The 21,642-nt window shown below is 46.8% G+C and overlaps 1 protein-coding gene across 6 annotated transcripts in view; it reads right to left on the bottom strand.

Annotated features, from left to right (window-relative positions):
• PLXNA4 (plexin A4) overlaps window positions 1-21,642 on the bottom strand; it is a 503,567-nt gene that overhangs the window by 447,441 nt on the left and 34,484 nt on the right. For all 6 annotated transcript variants that reach the window (XM_074538671.1, XM_005493209.4, XM_074538674.1 and 3 more), the window contains exon 2: window positions 19,130-20,393. In XM_074538671.1, the coding sequence (XP_074394772.1) occupies window positions 19,130-20,308 (1,179 nt within the window). In that variant the 5' untranslated portion in view covers window positions 20,309-20,393. The remainder of the gene's footprint in view (window positions 1-19,129; window positions 20,394-21,642) is intronic.

Here is a 21,642-nt window from a genome sequence, read left to right as displayed (position 1 = left end):
TTTTGATATATCAGAACTAAAGGACCATGACAATTTTCTTTGAGCTCACATCTTCCTGGAAACACAGCTAAAAAAAGTGATGGTCCCTGCTTGAGTTCACCAGCAGTAAAAGCCTGATAGTTGATTCATTTTATCCTCACCCAGCAATTACGGGCAATAATTACAGATGGTTTTGCTGAATAGAAGAATAATGCGTCCTAAATGTGTTTATAAATACATAAAACCTAGGAGGAATTCAAAGGGCCATTAGGAGGGATCAGCTAGCCTGAGCTCTGGCCTGCAGGAGTCATTAGTGTTTGTGGACTGCCCTTTTTAGCAGAGCCAAAAGAGCAATTAGGGAGCAGATCAGCAGCCTCCAGCAGCAGCAGGCAGGATGCTGCTAGTCCAAAATGACAGCAACAAGTCCAAGATAAATCTGCAACCCCGCTTGAGGACGTGGAAATCCATAATCAGCAGGGAAAGGAGGTGTGCCAGAGAAGGAGCCACCTAACCAAAACGGAAATTCACCTTTCAACACAGCCAGGTGGCCACAAAACTACTCCAGGTGATCCAATCGGCCCCAAATTCCAACCCATAATCAGCCCCCAATTCCAACCCGTAATCAGCCCTAAAATTTCATCCCATAATCGGGCCCAAGTTTCAAATCCCCTCAGCCCCAAATTTCAACCCATACTCAGCCCCAAAATTTCAATCCGTGATCGGCCCCAAATTTCAATGCCCTCAGCCCAACTGTGTGGCCCCTTGATGTCCCTCCAAGCTGAATTGTTCTGTGGACAATTAGACTCTTGGATCTTGTCAGATCCAAGAATCCAGGTCTTCAAGTCAGGCCCAGTTTACCCAGAAACCGTTAAGCTTGGAGATGAACAAAAATTTGTGTTTCAGGGGTATAATCAAACTGCCTAAGTGCTCACCCTGACAAGCTGGAAAGAATCACCTCAGGCTGAAAGCAGGAAAATCCCAAACGGCAGAAAGAGGGGAAAGGGAGGAAAGTTTCCAAGGAAAACAGGACAGCTTTCTTCACCACCAAGACGATGAAAAGCTTCAAAGTGCCAGCAGACACCTTACCTAAGGTGCAAAGCTCCATCCCAAACCAGAGAAAATTATTCTGACAAACGGTGAAATGAGATGAATCCAGCAGAGCACAGCCAAAACCAACCTCTCCAGCCGAAGCACTTGAGACCAGAAAGGACAGACAGAATCCTCTGGCTGCCTTTCTAATCCATCCAGATCCTCCCAACCCCAGGGGCAGGAGCCTGGGAAGACACAGCCCCCAAAATCACAGCATTAAGCACAAACACCCGTGGCTGATTTGTCTCCAGCCTGTTGAGGTTTCATTAATCTAATTGCCACTGGGTAGTTTCCCCTGCACCTGATTGGGCTCCAGCTGAACTCAGACCTACCCTTAATGGGGCTGATAATCCCACACAGACACAAAATTAAATTTAAGCCTTATTTATTTCATCTTTTTTCCCCTGGTATTATTTACAGGAGAATACATCCGTTTAAGAAGGGCTTACACAGAAATAGGGGACAGATTTTTAAAGAAGGTAGAGTCATATTAAGTTAAAGAAGTAATTATTTATGATGAGAGTGGGGAGGTCCTGGATCCCTGGAAGTGTCCAAGGCTAGGTTGGACAATGCTTGGAGCAACTTGGGATAGGTGAAGGTGTCCCTGCCCATGGCAGGGGGTGGAATTTGATGGTCTTTAGGTCACTTGCAACCCAAACCATTCTAGAACTCTGTGTGCTGCTGGTTGGGTGCCAGAGAAGCAATCACAGCATTGCTGGTTTGCCATGTGGACAACCCTCCCCCAGAAACAAGGCCAGCAAGCCACACGAAAACTATTTTCATTGAACATATTTGGGTTATTTCCTCTGGGGAATCATCTGCCAAAAAAATGCCAGCAAGCAAAACCCTCCAAATAAACAGCACCCAGCTCCTGCACAGCTGTGGCTCTCAGCTGCACACAGGCCTTTGTAGAGCCAGAAATACAGTCATCCTCTGCAGCAAAGACAGACACGTAAGGAAGTTTGGATTTATGATGAAAGGGTCAGGAGTTGCAAGCACAGGTTTATTTTCAATTCCAGACACTCCTAGCAGCAATATAAAGTAGCCACGTTAAACTCTCTGGAGCTTCTCTGCCTGGCAATTTCATGTTAACGACTTTGCAGAATGAAGGGGGAGGTGAGGGCAGGAATTCACTTCTAGCGGTGGCTGGGATAGCAGGGAGAGGCAAAGGGAAGGTCTGAAGAGGTGGGAATGATATCAGCAATTCTCACATCCTGGGCAGTTAAAATCCAACCCAGAAAGTCACAGCCAGAGGTAACTTGGAAAGGAATGGGAGCCCTGGAGTTGGATTGCTGGGCTGGGATCAAACACTTCATCATCCCACAACAAATTCCCACTTGCAAATGAGGGAATATTTCTCACCACCACCCTGCCCCAGGGAAACTGAGAAGCACAGGTGGTCTGCATATCCAAAATGTCTGCATATCCAAAATATCTTCATCTGAGATGGAACTGGCAGCTCCCAGGGTGTAGAGGGATACAGGATGGGTAAATGAAGGTGGTATAGAATGTAATCTTATCCCCTAAAGAGTTACAGCTGAACCAATTACTAAAGGTCAGGAGCAGGCCTGATGTTAACAGGCCACACCTGTAGCAAATAAGAGCAGTGTTATAAAAGAGTGGATTGCTGGGAACAGGAATCAGTTGGCTGCTGCAAGGGCCAGGAACAGTCAGTGCCTAGAGGAGTTGTCCATGAGAAACGTTAGGGAGGTACGAGGCTCTGGTGATATGAAATCCTTGCACTATAATGGTAATATTATTCTTGATATATAAGACAACACCAGGGTACAAATGCCCTCCCCAGTCCCACCACCTGCTTCTCTGCCTGGTTGTGTTTTGCTTCTGTCAACCTCTGTCTGTGTCACCAACCACCTGCAGCCCTGACACCATGTCCAGGTGTCACAGTCACCACTGAAACAGGAAGGGTGTGCAAAAGAGTGACCCTGATTTACAGGATTCTGGCAGGTTTTGCCTTCTCCAGGATTAAACCTAATAAATAATTAACTAACACATCTAAGCTGTCCTGGAGAGGATGGCTTTACAAGGCTGGTGCTGGCTCAGTGCCAGAAGGATTGACTAAGCCCCCAAACCCCCAAATTCAGCAGAAGGGTTGGAGATTTGATTCCATCACCTCCTTGCCTGTCTTCATCTCATTGCCAGCAAGAACGAGTGTGCTGGCACTGCAGGAGTGGCAGAAGCACCAAATATCAGAGGACAGGAGCAAACAGTGCTCATAATATACCAATTGTCCGTTAAACATCTGCTTTCACTGTTTGCTTCTGAAGCAGCCCCTGATAATCAAACACAGCCTAATCCACATTTGGGGAAGAGCCTCAATAAAGGATTAGCCACCCCTCACTCCTCCTTGCTTTCACTCCAGCAGAATCTTCCTCCTCAATCAAAGCACTGGAGCCTTTTTTTTTCCCCCAGATATCTCAGCAGGCTCCAAAGCAATTCCACAGACTCACCAGGGATAAAGGCTGTCCCAGTGGCCAAGCCTTGCCTTTGATTTACAGCTAATACCTAACAGCCCTGTCTTCATGTGGTGGCAGGTACTTGGCTCCTCTCTCCTGTTATCTCAAGCTTGGCTGAGGCAGAGGATGGAGGGAACACACATTAATGGATGTCTGTGCTGCCAGCAGGGCCAGGCAGCCAGCAGCAGTAAGAAATCAAAAGTCACAGGCATTTGAGTCTTTGCAAGGAGACATCCAAGGTCTTTTCCATCACCTGGCTGCAAGAGCTGAATGAAGGTGAAGGTGGGCACACGTCCATTTAACAGAATATTTAAAAATCTAGAGAGATGGAAGGCATAGAAAAACCTCTCAGCAGGAGTTTCATGGTATTTGAAGAGACACAAGCTAAGAAATTTAGGGTCTAGGACACCTGCAGCAGGGGTGAACCATAAAGCCCCACGGAGTGGAGCTGGAAATAATGGAAACCATCTCCCTGCAAACCACAGGAATTTAAATTCCAGCAGCAGCAGGATGGTACCCAAGGATTGTGCTGCTCCTGTTTGTCTGCACAGGTTCTCTTGGTGGTTTGAGCAGGTTTGAGTGCAAGGTGAATTCATGGTTGATGCTGCTTTGCCCTGCCCATGACATTGGTACTTGGCATTCCTGAAGCTGGTTTGACCCTCCCCCCTGCAGTATCTCTGCTTCTGGCCACGCTGCCTCCTGTGAAATCACTGGATTTTGGTCCACCTGCCCTTTCTCCCCACAGAAGCTCAGCAGAACCACCACATTTCATCCTGCTGCTGGGCTGAGCTGTGAAATCCCAGTGCAGGATGGAGAGGGCCCCTCTGGCTTTCCCCTCCTGCCACACCATTCCTGGAGTTTGATGTCTGTCACTGCCCTCCCCTCTTGGCTTCTCTGGGTCTGTACTGATGGCAGTTCATGTTCAGACTCAGGTGTTTATTATTTCTTATCAGTAAAACAGTCTCATGACCATGAGTTGGACAGCTTTTCATTAGAAGGCACAAAATGGCCAACAATCTCTTGTTACAAGGTCTTTTAAGGCTAAACTATCCAATTAAGAACTGACACCTAGATTATTTTCCCTTTTAACCCAATGACTGATCACTTGAATCCTGCAATGTGGACTTCTCTGTCCAATTACAAAACATTACCCAAACCCATGAAGAAGAAAGAAGGTGAAGAAGAACAACCTGCCTCCACCCTAAAACCTCCATCTTGCTTCATATTTGTTTCTATATTCTAAAACCCCAAACTCTAAGTTTTCCACCCTGTGATATTATACACTTCTTACCAACTCCACACCCATAATCCCAGTGCTATTAATCAATTTTGGAACCCTTCTCCACAACCTCAGGTCAAATGCAGTGTTCTCTTGTCAGTCTGGGCCTTTCAGCACAGAAAGTTTAAAATTCTCAGCATCCAGGATTCCAACACTCCCCGTCCTGGGTCAGGAAAAGGCTGCAGGTCTGCCTGGTTGCAGATATTTGTCATCTGCAGCTCAAAATTTTGTGTTCAAAGAGATGGGCAGCGACCAAAGATAGCACAGATGACCAACCCACCCCTCCTCAGTGGTCAGTCTAGAGTCTGTGACATCCAAAAATACCCAGCCCTGTTCCCCAGGGTGCTCTGTGATAGAACAGAAGCTGGACCAAGAGCCAGCATTTGGAAATACATTCTAATTGCACACTGCTTTTCACTTGTGCACCCACAGCAGTGCATGCTGTGCAATTACATGTCGCCATATACAAATGACAGTGCAGTTACAGGAACTTTACCAATTATAGGGAAATTGCACCCACTATGCTGAAGAGGTTGTCGTTCAGACGCAGCTCAGGAGCACAAGAACAAGGGGGAAAGTTACTCCAATTGACTAGAACTGCTACAGGCATTTTGATTTTAGGTCTGTAGTTTAAGCACCAGTTCAAGGACTGGTGTCAAGTTTCCAGAGTGCTGCAGAATCTTAATGGAGTACAGACTTTTTATGCCAGCATTTATGTTCCTGCTCTGCTGTGAGTGTGAGGCTCCCCAACAGTCCACACCACGTTCCTCCACATCATAAAATTTGCAATTTCCTGAAGAGGAGGCTGCCTTCCTTGCAGAGAGCAACAGGTTCCTTCAGTCTTCAGAGCTGGGTGATTGTCAGTAATTGTGGATGAAAGGAATTGTGCTGTAAATTTGTGCTATAAATGTAGCATCCTCCAAGTTCTGCCTTTTTAAGTGATTACAGTATCCAAAGATGTGCACAAGCTAAATCCATTAGTGAGCCTCTACATTTTCTAGGCTCAATATTACAAAATTTAAATAATTCTTTTCTGGCTGCTTTCCTTTATTTTTTTATCACACCTCAGAGATGCAGAGCCCTGCTTTCAGCTGATCCTCTCACAGCCATGGTGACACCATTGCAAAGATTGTTTTTCATTTGTTCTCCATCTCTGGTTCCCATTTTTGCTGGGACTGCTCTGGAAGCAGCACTGGGCTGTTGGGGGCTCTGAGCAACCTGCTCTGGTCTCTGTCCATGGCAGGGGGGTGGAACTGGATGAGCTTTAAGGTCCTTTCCAACCTAACCATTCTAAGATGCTGTGATTAAGGGAAATTGCTCATGTCCCCATGAAGGAAACTCATATTGTGATTTAAGTGGTATTTCCAGTGCCTTGGTTAGACCCCAGAAGCCTGAGAAGGGACAGTACCTCCAGCAGCAATGCAGACCAATATAATAAAACATAATAAATAAAATATTACATTCATGGAGATCTTCCCATTCCAAATCCCAAACACCACTGTGTCAGCCAAATCTTCCTTTTGCATATTTGTGAAAAATGTGTCTTTTATGATTGGCTTTTTGCAGATATTAAAATGAATATTATATGTGTTGTGTTAGAAAGTTATGCTGTGTTAATTCTCTTAAGTAGTGTGTTAAATATAGTTTTAGGTTATAACAAAATGTTAAAATAGAAACTATGCTATGTAGGATACTTTTTTTCCTAAAGAAAGGACTCATACCAAGATACCAGCCACAGAACAGCTGAATCTTTCAGAGAAAGAGAATTTATTACTCCATTATCAGGAGAAATTAACTTCTTCCTGCTTTGCTCAGCGCTGAAGATGCTGTCAGGATTAAGAGGAAGAAGCTGACACTGCCCAGACAGAATCCTGCATTTGAATTCAATTTACGCATCATGTATGGGATGTACGAATATGCAACAGGCTGTTGTTTTTAAGGGTTAATCCTCAGTTAATGTCGGTCCTTTTTTGGGCTTATTTTGCCCAGAAAAGGTACCCAGACGTCCATAACACTGTTTTTATTGTCTCCTATTGTCCTAATCCAAACTGTCCAAATTATTATTACTCTAATTGTATTACTATTTTTATAACCATTTTATTACTAGTAAACTTTTAAAATTTTAAAAACAAGTGATTGGTGTTTTCCACAATATTTCATTTCCATCTCTTCAGAAAATTTCCAGCATCACAACTCCAAATCCCAGCACTCCAAACCATGCAGGTGGGATAAAAACCACACCCCAGAGCTCTGTGGCCACTGAGGTTCATTCTCACAAGCCAGAAGGATGGATGTGACCTGAAGAGCAGCAAGTGTGACTGTAAAAGGTGTAAAAGGAAGCTGAGCTCTCCTGTGGTCCCATAAAATTCCCCTTGCTGGCTTAAAGGATCGTGTGGCTGCGGCGTTGAGGGATAAACAGAGGAATATAATCTCTGTGCCTCTCAGATCAGTGCTTTGAAAAATTCACTTAAAATTTTTCACACCCCAAAAAAAAAAAAAAGAGATTATTGAGTGTGGAGACTCTGTCTTTGAAACTGGCACGGGCTGTTGGGTAAATAAGCATTTAGGGATTTTTCAAAAGGGAAGTATTGATCAAATAAGCTGCTAGAGCTCTTCTGTAAGAACTTATTCCAGCAGCAAAGCTCTGCTATACACCTGAAACACAGCAGCACTGGTGTATATATATATAATTGAGATGGGGAGAATGAGTCCTAGAGAGAGGAAATCTTAGGTGAAAAGGGGGTTTTGGGTTTCTTTTTTTGCAGAAAGTCACCTTTGAGAGAAGGTGCTGCATTTATCCTAAAGGATGTCCCTCATCAGCCCTCTCATTCCTATTGAACACACACCAGCACCTGCTCAGATAAAGTCTGGCTGCCTCCCTTTGATGGCACCACCAGCAATTCATTGCTGCTGCAATCACAATTGCTATAATTATTATTTTGTTACACAGGGAAACAAAAAAATAAAAAAAAAAATCATCATTTGGGCTGCAAAGTGGCACCCGCGCCAGCAGCGCTGCAGAAATGAAATAACAAAGCTGCTTTGCATGCAGGCAACACCTTCACCCCGAGAGCCCTGAGCCTCTTAAAAGCATTAATTAAGCCTCACCACGGTCCTGCAAAGGTGATTTAAGTGCTGTAATGAGTGAGATGTATGTGCTGCTGGAAATGGTGAGAGCTTGGCTCGCTCAACAAATAACAGAGAGTGGAGATCCTGTATCAGGGAGAATGGAGATGTGTCTGGTGCCATCATCTCACAGAAGATGCATTTAAAGAGGCCTGGTTATCAGTTTGAACAACAAACTAAAGCACTCGGGCCCTGAAAGGGAAAATCTCCCGCTTGTAGCTGCTTATCTGGGCAGATCTTGGTGCTTGAGGAATTCAGAGCGTTTGTACCAGGCAGTGTCAATTCACTGGAATTCCAACTGCTCCCGAATCTGGAAGCAGGACTGAGCAATTGGGAGGCAGCAGGGACACCATCACAATCACAGCCCTGTATTTCCTGCAGTGGGATCCCCACCAACAGCCCCAACCCAAGAGTGCTGGGTTGTCACTGACATATTTTCTGAAAAATCCTTTCACTAGGATTTTTATCCTGAGAAAAAAAATGTCAGCAATAACTATCTGATGGTGTGGAATGTAGTCTGGAGGTCGTTTACCAACAGTTGCATCTTTGATTGGTCTCATGTGAATTGTTTTTAATTAATGACCAATCCCCGTCCAACTGTGTCAGGACTCTGGTCAGTCACATGTTTTTATTATTCATTCCTTTCCAGCCTTCTGATGTCTCCTTTCTCTTTCTTTAGTATCATTTTAGTATATCATTTTCTATTAATATATATCATAAAATAATAAATCAACCTTCTGAAACATGGAGTCAAGATTCTCATCTCTTCCCTCATCCTGGGGACCCTCAAACACCACCATGCCAGGTCATTCCCTCATTAGGAGGAGTGAATTTTTATTACTCCCTGCTGCACATTCCCTCACTCTGCCTCTCCCACTCTCTCTCCTTGTCTAAATACGTGCCTGGCTAATATTGCTTGTTTACAGGATAAATCAGCTGTACAAATCCTATTATATTTTGGATCACTGACAACGACAGGGTAATGACATTGAAACGGGGAAATGCAATGTACTCCTCTAATGTCACCCACATGTTCCATCAGCTGCACCAGCTCCCAGTGCTGCGTGGAGGAAACAGAGCAAACTCTGTCTTTACTATTCAGTTCCAGTCCTGTCTGGCTGTCTTGCCTTTCCTAGTGTTGAGTATTTCTTTAAATAAAGGATCATAGGATGGTTTGGCTTGAAAGGGATTTTAAAGACCAGTCAGTCCCACCCTGTGCCATGAGCAGGGACACTTTTCACTGGATCAGGTTGTTCAAAGCCTCATCCAGACTGGCCTTGAGCACTTCCAGAGATGGAACTCCAGCTCCATCCTGAACCTGGATTCACCAGCTGCACATTCAGGTCTGTGCTGCCTCTGCAAACACCAAATTTTGTCTTAAAGGTGTTGCCAGCTTACCCAAAGACTGTCCCATGTCACAGACATCTTTTATGAAAAATCCTTTTCTTAGGATTTTTTCCTCTTGAGAAGCTAAAAGGCCTCAGGAACAAAATGCAAACATTGATTATCTGCTGCTGTGGAATGAAACAGGTGCATCTGTGATTGGCCCATGTTGGTTGTTTCTAATTAATGGCCAATCACAGTCAGCTGGCTCAGACAGAGAGTCTGAGCCACAAACCTTTGTTATTCATTCTTTCCTTTTCTATTCTTAGCTAGCCTTCTGATGAAATCCTTTCTTCTATTCTTTTAGTATAGTTTTAATGTAATATATATCATAAAATAATAAATCAGCCTTCTGAAACATGGAGTCAGATCCTTGTCTCTTCCCTCATCCTAAGACCCCTGTGAACACAGTCACAGTCCCATTCTCAGTAAAATGCTTCTCAAAAAAACTCAGAGCAAAAACTCTATCCTCCAACAGTAAAGCCATGCAGGTGCCAGGCTGGGAGTGTCTGGGGCAGAAATATGGTCAGATGTGATTCAGGCATCTCTCTGTGAGTAAAACATCTTTTTTCATCTCCATCTCCACTCTATCCATTCTTCAAATATATGTGTTATCCTACCAGGTACAATAGGAACCCATCCATGCAATTTGGATAAATAGAGATATTTCAAGGAGGGAAAAAACAGATAAGTCTTATGTTATAATCCTGGAATATCAATAAATAGACGCACACATCAGATCGCTCCCGGAGGCTGAATATCTTCACTGAGCCTCCAAGTTCTGAGACAGAGCCTGCACTGTGTTTCACCCCCACAGCCCCACTGGCATCAGGAGAGGGAAGGAGGAAGGGTCTGTGCACGATTTATCCCAGAGAGCAAAGCTGAATCCAGCACCCCCTCGACCCTCTCCTCAACAGAATGGGCATTGTACAACCGCCCCTGCTCCGGCTGCTTTAAATAGCAGCAGCCTCACCAAGGGAGCTGGAGTCATTTTGCTTCTGGCTCTTCCAGGACATCTGGGGTTTGCTTTCTCTGCAATTTCTTTTTTTCTAATTAAAAAAAAAAAAAACCCTCTTGCACAAGCCTCTTGGCCTGCCAGGCGACCTCCTGGCGAGGCAAGGCGAGGTCAGCTTTGCAAAGTCCTGGCGAGGAGGAGAATGTGAGCAGATCACGTGGAGGCCTCCAAAAATGCAAAGCTGAGCCACAGACAACCTCAGGGCTTGACCACAGAAGAAAACAGCCTGGGTTTCTGGCAGAGGAAGGAGCAAAGAACAGTTCCCAGGAATAAATCTAATTGTGCATGTGGTGGGGAGGTGGCACAGGGATGGAGGGTCTGGCACTCTGCTCACCTGCACACCAGGGAGCTGCAGCACCTGGGCTGATGCTGAGCTGCTCAGGCACAACTGGTGCAGGGATGGCAGGGATGCTGCGGGAGGGAGCTGTGCCTGAATATCTCAGACCCAGCAGCCTTGGGTCCTGCTCTGCCCTCAATTGTCACAGACATCTTTTATGAAAAATCTTTTCTTTAGGATATTTCCTCCTGAGAAGCTGAGAGGCCTCAGGAACAAAATGTAAACAATGATTATCTGCTGCTGCGGAATGCAACAGGTGCATCTGGGATTGGTCTCATGTGGTTGTTTCTAATTAATGGCCAATCACAGTCAGCTGGCTCGGAGTCTCTGTCCAAGCCACAAACCTTTGTTATCATTCCTTCTTCTTCTATTCTTAGCTAGCCTTCTGATGAAATCCTTTTTTCTATTCTTTTAGTATAGTTTTAATATAATATATATCATAAAATAATAAATCAAGCCTTCTGAAACATGGAGTCAGATCCTCATCTCTTCCCTCATCCTCAGACCCCTGTGAGCACGGTCACACTCAATGAACATTTTGTGTGAGCGGGGTCACCCTGATGTGAGAGAGCAGCTCTCTCTGTCAGAGGGTTTGGCACCCAGCCACTTTCAGACACAGGCTTTCCTCCTGGTTTGTGCTTTGGAAGGAAATAAATGGGTTTGAGAAGGTTGTTTCCAATGCATGTTTGTTTTTTTTTTCCCCAGGACAATGAGGATTTGTGAAGGAGAGGTTTCAGGGTGGGGGTGTTTCATGGTGAAGGTAATTAATTACTGCCAGAATTATTTCTGCACCCACTGGTCAGGCAGTATCCTTTCAAGGACAGGTGTTTAATACTGAGAAACCTACTTAATATCTCAAATACAATCATCCTCTCCACGCAATTAGGCCCTCATTTACAGCCCTTAAGTGCAAGCTTCTGTTGATGTAGGGGATTAGGAGTTTTTGTTTTGCTCTCCCTCAGAGCACCCAAAGCCCCTTTTCTCCCTGCCTGGAGCACAGAGCACTTTGCAGAGGCAGGGACCTGTCCTCATCCCTGATGGCTGAAAGCAGAGAGAACCATCCCCCAGGGCAAAGAGATGAACCCACACTCTGCCTGAGCTCACCCCACACTGGGGAGGATTTCCCAATCCCAGTTCAGAGGGCCAGGACCTTACTGGGAGCACTGGAAACATGAACTCAGTTGCTCTCCAAAGAGCACAGCCCCAGACATCTCTGGCCACTTCCACCACAACCCTGACAAATACCAGCTGTGTATCTCCCTGAGCTGCCTCCCGTGGGGAAATAACTGGAATTTCTCTCTGTGGAAGTTTTTCACCGCGGAGCAGAGCCAGCTTTGCAGGGGAGGTGATGGAGATAGAAGATGCAGGGGGAGATTTGCAAATCCCAGAGCTCAGCTGCAGAAACCCTGAAGTCAGAGCCCTACCTGTTGGATTAAACCCTTTTCTCACCCAGAGATGGGGCAATGAGAGGCATTTTCAAAACTTTTAATTTTAAGTCTCATGAGACGGGTGAGACAACACAGATGTTATAATTCACCCCATCACAATCAGAAGTGATTGTGTCCCTCTTCCTCCTCAGCTCAGATCCCACCCTCTCCAGCCCCAGTGTCACCAGGAGGACACTTGTCACCTCTTATCACAGCTGCTGGGCCAGCACCAGCTCTGCACACCCAGCATCCAACACAAACTGATGTGAGCAAGTGCACAAACACAGATCTGGCAGCCACCAGCCTGTTTGCTCCAGCGAGCATTCCCAGAGAGGCATTACAGCATTGCTCAGGGTACTGCCCTCCCAAAAACTGAACTTTATCATTTCTGGGGGGGTTTCCTGCTCTTATTTGCATTTTCAGAGGAAGAAATGCTGTTAAAAATTGACCAAGAGCTGACCTCAGCTGTTCATAAACCCTCTGAATCAGAAACACCAGCCTGTAAAATTTGGAGTAAAAACTTTATCGTTTTTGGGGGGGGGGTTCCTGCTCTTATTTGCATTTTCAGAGGAAGAAGAAGAAAATGCTGTTAAGAATTGACCTCAGCTATCCACAAACCCCTTGAATCAGAAACTCCAGCCTGTAAAATTTGGAATAAAGATGTGCACAAAATTTGTGCATGGTCTGTCCAGTTGGGACGTCACTGTGATATTTTATGAAAAATCCCTTCACCAGGATTTCTTCTCCTGGGAAGATGAGAAGCTTCAGCTTCTCCATGTTTTGCTCCTCTGGAATGGGATTTAAAGAATTGTTGATCCAGCATGTGAATTGTTTTTACTTAATGACCAATCCCAGTCCAGCTGTGTCAGACTCTCTATTAATAATAATTATATTATTAATTCTTGTTAAGCCTTCTGATATGCCTTTCTCTTTCTTTAATATAATTCTATAACTAGAATTATAGAATTATAGAAATAAAATATTATACTATGTGATGTAATATAATATAAATATTAGCATTAATATTATATAAAATAATAAATCAGCCTTCTAAGAACTTGGAATCAGATTCTCATCTCTCACCTCATCCTGAGGACACAACTCTGCAACACTGGGATGAGCAAAAAGTGCTGTTGTGCAAGCAGCAGTGGCACTGACACACACATGGATTTATTTAGGATAGCCCAGCTGGCAAACAGGGAGATTATGAGGAAAAATGAAGCTGATAACTCATCCCTGGGATTGATCCATGCCCCTGGGAAAGAGTCAGGCTCACGTACTCACCAGTGCAGCCAGGAGAAATGGGCAGGGCTGCCAAACCCCGTGGATCTCCTTACACAACTTCCTCTTCCCAAGGACTCACCAAAAGCCAACACTCCTTTCCCCCAATCTTTCACTTCTAAGGGCAAATGGGAAAAATGACAGATAGGGATGGCAATTCCTGCTTTTTTGCTTGTAAAGTGATTTTTTTTCCCCTCAAAACACCCCTTATTTCCAGCAGCTCCAGGTGGTCCTTCTTTCTAATTGACCCTGTTCTTCTTCCCACCATGCCAGAGAGAAATGCAAGAGCAAGGAAGACATTTCCTATTTCTGCAACAGATGGGCACAGCACCAAGATCCAGGAGACCCTGGGCCATAAATTGAGGGTTTTTGCCTTAGCCAACCCCCCTGTAAAACAGCCTGCTGCTGCTCCCCATCCTGGTGTCTCAGAGGTGCTCTGTGTCCTGTGACCACCAGGGATGGTGAACACAAACCTGGGAGGAAGAGGAATATTGATATAACAGAATATGAAACAGGCTGAAAAATCTTGGCCATCCCTGTTAACACCGGTGATTGCAAAGAGAAGCCTTGGGAGAAAGAGGAATATAAAATAGGCTGAAAAACCCAAAATCTCAGCCATCTCTCCCCCTCCCAGGAGTCAAGCTGACTGTCCCATACCTTACACAAAGTCTTTCCATCACCTGAGCTGGAAATGGCCCTTCCTAACCTGGTGGGATGGAGCAGGAGGGACCCCAAAGGTGATCCCCAAGGAGCAGGCAGTGCTCATCCCAATGCTGCCAAAGAAAAATATATGTGCACCCAACTGGCCTCCAAACATGACCAAATCCAAAAACTAATCCCAAAACTCCTCCTGAATGCAGCTAAACCCTGTGACAACAGCAGGGATGGACAGGGGATGTAGGGAAAGCAGGAGAGAGCAGGAGGAGCCCATTTGAGGAACAAATGCATGGAGATGGTGCAGGACTCTCAGAGATTTCCCCAGCAGCATCTGCAAAGAGGTTTTGGGGAGTTACCAACAGCCACAGAAAGCCTTCACAGCCACGTCACTCGTCAGACAATGGCTTGGGACCCAAACATCCACTTCTGCTAGCAAAGTGTTGGGAAAATATTGCCCAGCTCTTCACACAAGGGCTTTTGTTGGCCAGTGAGCTCTGAAAACATTTCTGTTCTCCCCCAAGTGACAGCGCTGCCATGAAAAACAGGAAGAGACTGAATGCAGCGATTTAAACAGTCAAACCCCATTTCCTGCCAAAAGGAAAGGAAAACACCAGCAAAAGGCAGAGGCCAGGCAGGAGTTGGGGACTGACATTTTGATTATCTTGGGCAGATAGATATTGGTGGAAGCTGCAGCGGTGGAGGTGACAGCTTTCCATGGCAGGGACTGGAGTCTCTTAGGCTGGAAGGAGGGTGAGGATGAGGATGAGGATGAGGATGAGGATGAGGATGAGGATGAGGAGGAGTCAGGATCAGCCAGAAGAGCAGCCCTGGGATATCAGCCAGGCTCACACACCAGCAGCACCCCAGGTTTGAGACCTCATTGCCAGCCAAAGTTCCAGCAGGATCCCTGCTCCTCTGCTCTCCCCACAGCCCTGACGCCCTCAGGCTGCTTTGGGGTCAGTCTCCAGTACCCTCCTCTTCTTCATCCACTTTTTGTCTCACGGCTTTCACCTGCTTGGTCCCCAGGGTACAGGGGAAGACTCCCCTGCTTCCTCTGCTGAGCATCCCAGGAGTGGAACTCCCACCAGGCTTCAAAATGCACCCATTAATCTTATTTCATTGTAATGGCAATCAACAAATCCCCCAATGATCAACTCCTGTACAGAAATTACACATCTACATCTTCATCCTCCTCTCAAACTGCGTTTTATTTCCCCTCTTTTTTTCTTAAAGAAATCTAGCATTTCCCAACACTGTCACAGAACCCCAGAATGGTTGGAAGGGACCCCAAAAGTTCATCCAGTCCAGCCTCCTGCCATGAGCAGGGATAACTTCAACCAACTCAGGCTGCTCCATTAGCAAATTAATGAAGGACATTGAAACCACAGCCTTCTTTGCCCAACATGAAGCTGCTTTTCTGTTTTAATAAACCATTTTTTCCCCCTCCAGAGCAGCCCTGCTTTGCCAACACCCTGCATGTCCACAGGGTTTGAAGGTGCCCTCTGACTGTATAAGCAGGAAGGGCTTCAGCATCCAGAGAGGAGATTTAGATTCCACATGAGGGAAAGCTTTAGCACAGCACAGACAGATTTTAGGGAGAGAGAGGAATCTCCATAGCCAGAGGTTAAGAACAGGTGAGACAAACATCTGTCAGAAGCGTTATAAGTAGGGCAGAAGGGCAAATCAGATGACCTCAGAAGAATCCTTTTTTTCCCAGCCTCGTTTTTCTCTGATTATATGAATTTCTAAGCATTTGGGGTCAAGTGTACTGCTTAAATATCAGCTATTATCCTGCTTTTGCAGAGAGGTATTACCTGAGACTATTCATCACCTGAGTGAACATCACCAATTTGCAAATCAACTGCCCAGACATAAAAATCTGTCATTTTTTTTTTCGATTTATGCTGAAGATGAATGGGAGGACAGCTGTAACACAGAGATGGGAGAAGAATGAACACTGAGGATTCTCCATTTATCACTGGACTTTCACCTTTCCCACTCTAGAAATTCTGCTACCACACTGCCGACATCTACAACAGGGACTTGGGGGCAACCACAGGCTCATCACAGAATATTTTTTGGTTTTGTCTTTGCCTTGACCTTTGCAAACCAAACTGGAACAAGCCTCCAGGACATCCAACCCTGCAGGACATCTGGGGACTCAATGCCTCCTGCTGAACACTGACCATGAGACAAAGTTTGTCCAGCCAAGGTCTTTCCTGACCTCAACTCTCTCGGCTCCAGATGTAACCAAGCTGCCTGACCATGGGAGCTACAGAATCTGCTGCTGGGGACCAGAGCATTGTTCCCCCACATCCCTGGAATTATTTGCGTGCAGAGTTGTGCTGGGAATGGTCCCCAGGAGGTTTCTGAAAGTTTGTCTAGCCGTGAAAAAGCCTTGAGCAAGGATTACACCAAGACAGGAGCAGAAGTATCCTGTCATGTGAATCCCCCTTGAGCCACTTATTGCCGTGTTAGAAATATTAGAAAAATTAGAAGAATATTTGTTACTAAAACAAGTTGGTGCCTTGATAGGCAAGGACAGAGCAGTGAAAGCAGCTCCTCAGTCCTACAAAGAATTACAGAATAGCTTGGGTTGAAAAGGATCTTAAAGGTCATCCGGTGCCACCCCTGCCATGGGCAGGGACACCTTCCACTGGGGTTTGGGAATCCCAGATTGCCCCAAGCCCCATCCAACCTGGCCTTGGACATTCCAGGGATCCAGGACAGCCACAGCTTCTCTGGGCAAGCTGTTCCAATGCCTCCCTACCCTTTGTGTAAAGAATTTCTCCCTAACACCTAATCCAAATATCTCCTCTGTCCCTTTGGAATGCTCAGTGCCCACCACTGGACCTGTTCTCATACAGGATTTTAGCTGCCAGCAAAGCTGAAATTCAGTTCCAGCCTGGACCATAGGCAGGTTAAGGCTCTGTTTGCACCAGCAGAGAAACATTTGACACACCACAAAGGCAGGGCAAGGCTCACTGATGGCTCAGTGATTGCTTTTAGAGCTGCCTCTAACACGTGTGTGAGTGGCTGAGCAGCAGCGCTGGGGCTTGGCTGGCAAGCAGGACACAAGCAGAGGAGAGCAGGCTCTCACAGACACACATCCAGCCTCCAAAACACTTCACCAACCATCAAATATTTTCCAAGCTTAGCAGCTGGACTCTGCAGCCCCTTTCCGCAGCCAAGTCACTAATACCTCCTCCCTCAGGCAGCACAGCTGATCTCAGGCAGGGCTTGCCAGCAGCTCTAAGCAGGCTCATTTAAGGAGAGTTCAGCCTACTTAGTTACACACTTCAGACTTGCTGCTTTTAATTCAAGCATCTCCAGGTCCTTTTGCAGTGCCTCTGATTCACAGTGAAGATGTACACTCATAAATATGCTCTGACACTTTTTCCCACCGTGTCCTCTCTCTAAGCTCTGCACTCCTGTCCCTGCTCAGTCTGACACCAGTTTTCTTGGTTTGGGACTCACCCCATGGCCTTTTTTGCTCCTGTCTAAAGCCACAAAAAGCAGGACTGAGAGGTTTCAAGCCTCCTAATTGGAGAGGTCCAGCACTGCAGACGTTAGTGTGGAGTACAAGCAGAGCAAATATGCAAATGCATGGAGAGGCTTAAGAGCCCAGGAAGGAAACTCCAGTGGGAAGCTCCCAGCTTAAATCTAAAGGCAGCTCTTTGAATGTGCACAGGCCTTGAGGCTAAACAAAAAAATCAAAGCCAGATTTGGGCACAGCCTTTCTCCCTGTGCAATGCTCCACAGGGAGATTTGAGGGTCTAGGCAGAGGAGATCCCAGCTGAAATCAAGGATTTGTCCCTGTGGTGTGGGAGAATGAGAGCAGGGCAAGGTCAAGCAAGGACACTGAGGGGTGTAAAGGGGAATTAGGGCAGAGTAAGGCAGGAGCAGTGTCCTTGCAATGAGACTGCCATCCACATTCCTCATGGGCCATCCTTGGAGCATCAGGAGAACCCCCCAGCAACCAAGGCTTGAGCACCAAGGAGCAATCCCATATCCTGAGCACTGCCTGCCTGGAGATGTTGGGGCAGGAAAGCACTCTGGCATTTCTCCCTCTTCCCTTTGCTCAGACTGGAACTGGCCTCTCACTTGAAAGAGCTCATTAAGGGTAGCAATCAAAGCCTGGGGAGCAGCTCCTGCAGCCCTGGGCTGTAATGCCCCTGTCTGTGCCTGCCATCAAAGCCAGCCCTGTGCACATTCCTGCAGTGGCACTCAGAATAAACCGAGGCAATTTCTTCAGACCATTTGTAGGTCAGACAGACCAGCCTCTTCCCCAATCCTGCCCTTAAATCTTGCAGTGTTTAATCCTTGATCTGCAGCCAGGCCTTAATTTCTCAGTGCAGAGCTGGCTGGAGACCGGAAGGCGAGGGGCTTTGATGGTTAATGGCCAGTGCTTCTCAGCCCTGGATGAAATGAAGCCCTGGCTTCAGAAAGCCCCCTGAATAAATCCTGCCCCAGCTACAGCCCAGGGAAGCAAAAGGACACCAGCACACACAGAAACTGGCACAAGCTGTGACATTTCTAGGTCTTGTTTTGGTTTAGGTTTGAGCTGAGAGTGCACCTGGGTCTAAGTGATTTCACCCCTGTGATTTGCACCATGAAATAACCTTCACCAGCTTGTCCATGAGCTAATTGGGGCATGAACTGGTTAAATTGGGTGGTGTGGTGAGCTGGAGGCAGAGCCAGCACTGGGACAAGGATTTGCACCATGAAGTAACTACAACAGGTACATTCCTCCCAAATATTCCAAGACCCCTTGCTTTAGCTCATCAGCAAACACAGTATTTCTGCTTGTTCTGATACCTTCACCAGCTTATCCCTGAGCTAAATGTGGGGATGAACTGGTTAAATTGGGTGGTGTGGTGAGATGGGGGCAGAGCCAGCACTGGGACAAGGCAGTCTCAGCTCCTTGGTCTCTGCTTTAGGGTTGGTTATGTGAAGACAAGACCTGTTGGTTATTTGAAGACAAGACCTGTTGATTATTTGAAGACAAGACCTGTTGGTTATCAGAAGACAAGACCTATTGACAGGTGAGGACGGCAAAGGGGTGCTCAGGGGCTCACTTACCGCGCTGCTACAGGGAATGTCCTTGACCTTGAGCCAGGCCAGATCTAAGGTCCCCTCTCCCCTGTAGCAGGACTGAAGCCTGTCCTTGATGCGGTCGTTGATGTTCTTCAAGACAAAGATGCAAAGAGCAGACTCATCCAAGGACTTCATCTTCCTTTTCTGCCCCTTGGAGAAGACTGTGAAGAGGATATCATCCTCAGGGCCAACCCCCAGAGACCTGGCCAGGATGGCTCCAGCCTTGGACAAGTAGGCAGCCTGCAGCAATCGATATTCCACCCCATTCTTCTCACAGCCAATGGGCACCTCCACGTAGGAGTTGAAGGCCGTGTCCTCCTTACAAAGCCTCACCAGCTTGGAGGTATAAACCTGCTCCTTCGTGGTGGAGCCGGGTGGGGAGATCATCTCAGGCTGCAGAGTCAGGAAGTAGACAAAGTTCCCACTGCTGAAGCCGTAGATATAGTAGATATCAAAGTCGGGGATGATGGTAAAGGTGTCTGAGGGGATCTTGATCATGGAGGCCACAAACTCGTCGTGAAAGACATATGCAAACATCCCATCAGCCTCGGAGTTCTTGGTGAGCTTCCTGCTGGAGATGGTGGGGAAATACTCCGGCTTGCCGTCCACGGCCGTGGCGATGAACAGCTTGTCGTCCATGTTGCTGTAAGAAACAATGACTCCAAAAACAGAGCCACTCTCGTTCACCCCAGAGAGGTAATGCTCCTTCTTGTGGAAGGGCTCTCCCAGCTTGAAAAGGTCATCCAGCCTCAGGAGCTTGCAGATGCCCTGGTACAGACTCCCACAGGCTATCAATCGATTCTCCTTGTAGTCTATGAGGAGCATTTTGTTTATGTTGTTGGTGGGCGTCAAGGGTTCGTTGCAGGTTTGGACTATCCTGGGAGGATAACACTTGGGATTGTCATCGTCAGGACCAGTCTCGTGGGTCACCAGGACCTTCAGGTCACTGGAGAGTTTGTAGATCCTGTTGACAGCCCCCAAGTAAATGTGCCCAGTCCTTTCGTCCACCACCAAGTGGTTGAAGTTTCCCTCTGCTTGCTCTGCAGTGAAGGTGATGAAGGGCCTCTTTGGATGGGGTGGCTGCTGTCTGCCCAGAGGTGACACTGTGGTGGACAGCAGGAGGTGGGAAACCAGGCAAGTCCATTTCCACATGGCCGGCGACATGATTAGAGAGGTTTGTATTCCCAAGGCAACAAGGATTAGAAGCTGTAAAACTCCTCAAAACGCCAATTCCCTGGCAAATTCTGTCCTACAAGCAGAGAAAAAAGAAAACAAAAGTACATTACTATGGAGTATTCCTTCCTCCTCCCTCCTTCACAACCATGCCATCATCAGAGCGTATTTAATTGCTAATCCTCCCTTTCTCCACTCTGAGCTCTCTACTTAAAACCAGCACAAAGGGAACCCTCCTGACAGAAAAGATGCTGGGAGAAAAAGCAGAAATCACACAGCAGAGTAATAAATCAGCACCGTTTCCCTCTCCATTACACAGCCACGTGCCCCACGGTGCAGCACAAATATTGACTGCAAGTGCAGAAGGGTAATGGTAAAAACATCACCCAGCATTGCTGCCTGCACTGCCAGCACCAGCCCAGCTGTGAATTTGCTATCTGAGACACCAGAACTGGAGAAGGATTATTGTCCTGCTCTTCTGGATGAGGCACTGAAGCCTGGAGAAGGTCAGGGATCTGGCTGCAGGGATGGGGCCAGATGGATGCTGAGCTCTCCTGCAGCCCTTGAAGTTTGCCAGGAAGGAGCCAACTCTGGTGTGACATTAACATCCTTTCAGGGAGATCCCAGCCCAGAACAGCTCTGTTTGAGCAGGAGCTCTGTGAATCCAGATCAAAGCTGCCTCACAGCAGCCCAGCCTGCAGTACAGACCCAGGGGTTGAGGTGTGCCAGCTGTCACTGCCACATCTGCAAAGGGCTGGGACCAAAAGGGGCACTGGGTGCCCTCTCTGCCCTGGGCTCTCACCACAAACCACTCTCCACCCACTTCACAGCCAAGGGAACATCATCTAAAAGAGATCCAGCTCTCCTGGGGATCTCAGCTGACTGAGACTTATCTACCAGCAGTGTTAAAGCCTAAAGCACCGTGAAGTAGGAAAAACAATGACCCAAGAACCACCCTGGTAACTTTCCAAAGAGAGGGAAGAGGCTTTCCCTGCACCACCCAGTCCCTTAAAATCTCCCAGGTTTTGACCATGGTGGTAGGAGCAATGTGGGGTTCAAATATTTGGTGGGCACATCACCAAGCCCCATGGAAACACCTCTTCCTACTCAGCGCATCCATCTGCTTCCTTTTCCTTCACTTTTTAGGTTGCTTCTGTACTAAGAGCAGCTTTACCCCTTCATGGCCTCAAAGAGCATGTGGGACATGGAGTTCTACCAGCTCCGGCCTCACCAGCCAAGCTCCTCACTGAGGCTGACCACACAAACCTGGTGGCCAGGCCCTTCATCTCTCTGTCATCCAGATCAGAACTTCACAAAGCTGCTCT

The sequence above is a fragment of the Zonotrichia albicollis genome, chromosome 4 (genome assembly GCF_047830755.1).
Source record: "Zonotrichia albicollis isolate bZonAlb1 chromosome 4, bZonAlb1.hap1, whole genome shotgun sequence".
In the NCBI taxonomy this organism is placed as follows: Eukaryota; Metazoa; Chordata; class Aves; order Passeriformes; family Passerellidae; genus Zonotrichia; species Zonotrichia albicollis.
Note: the sequence above shows the minus strand (reverse complement) of the source record. Positions and strands in the feature narration are given on the sequence as shown.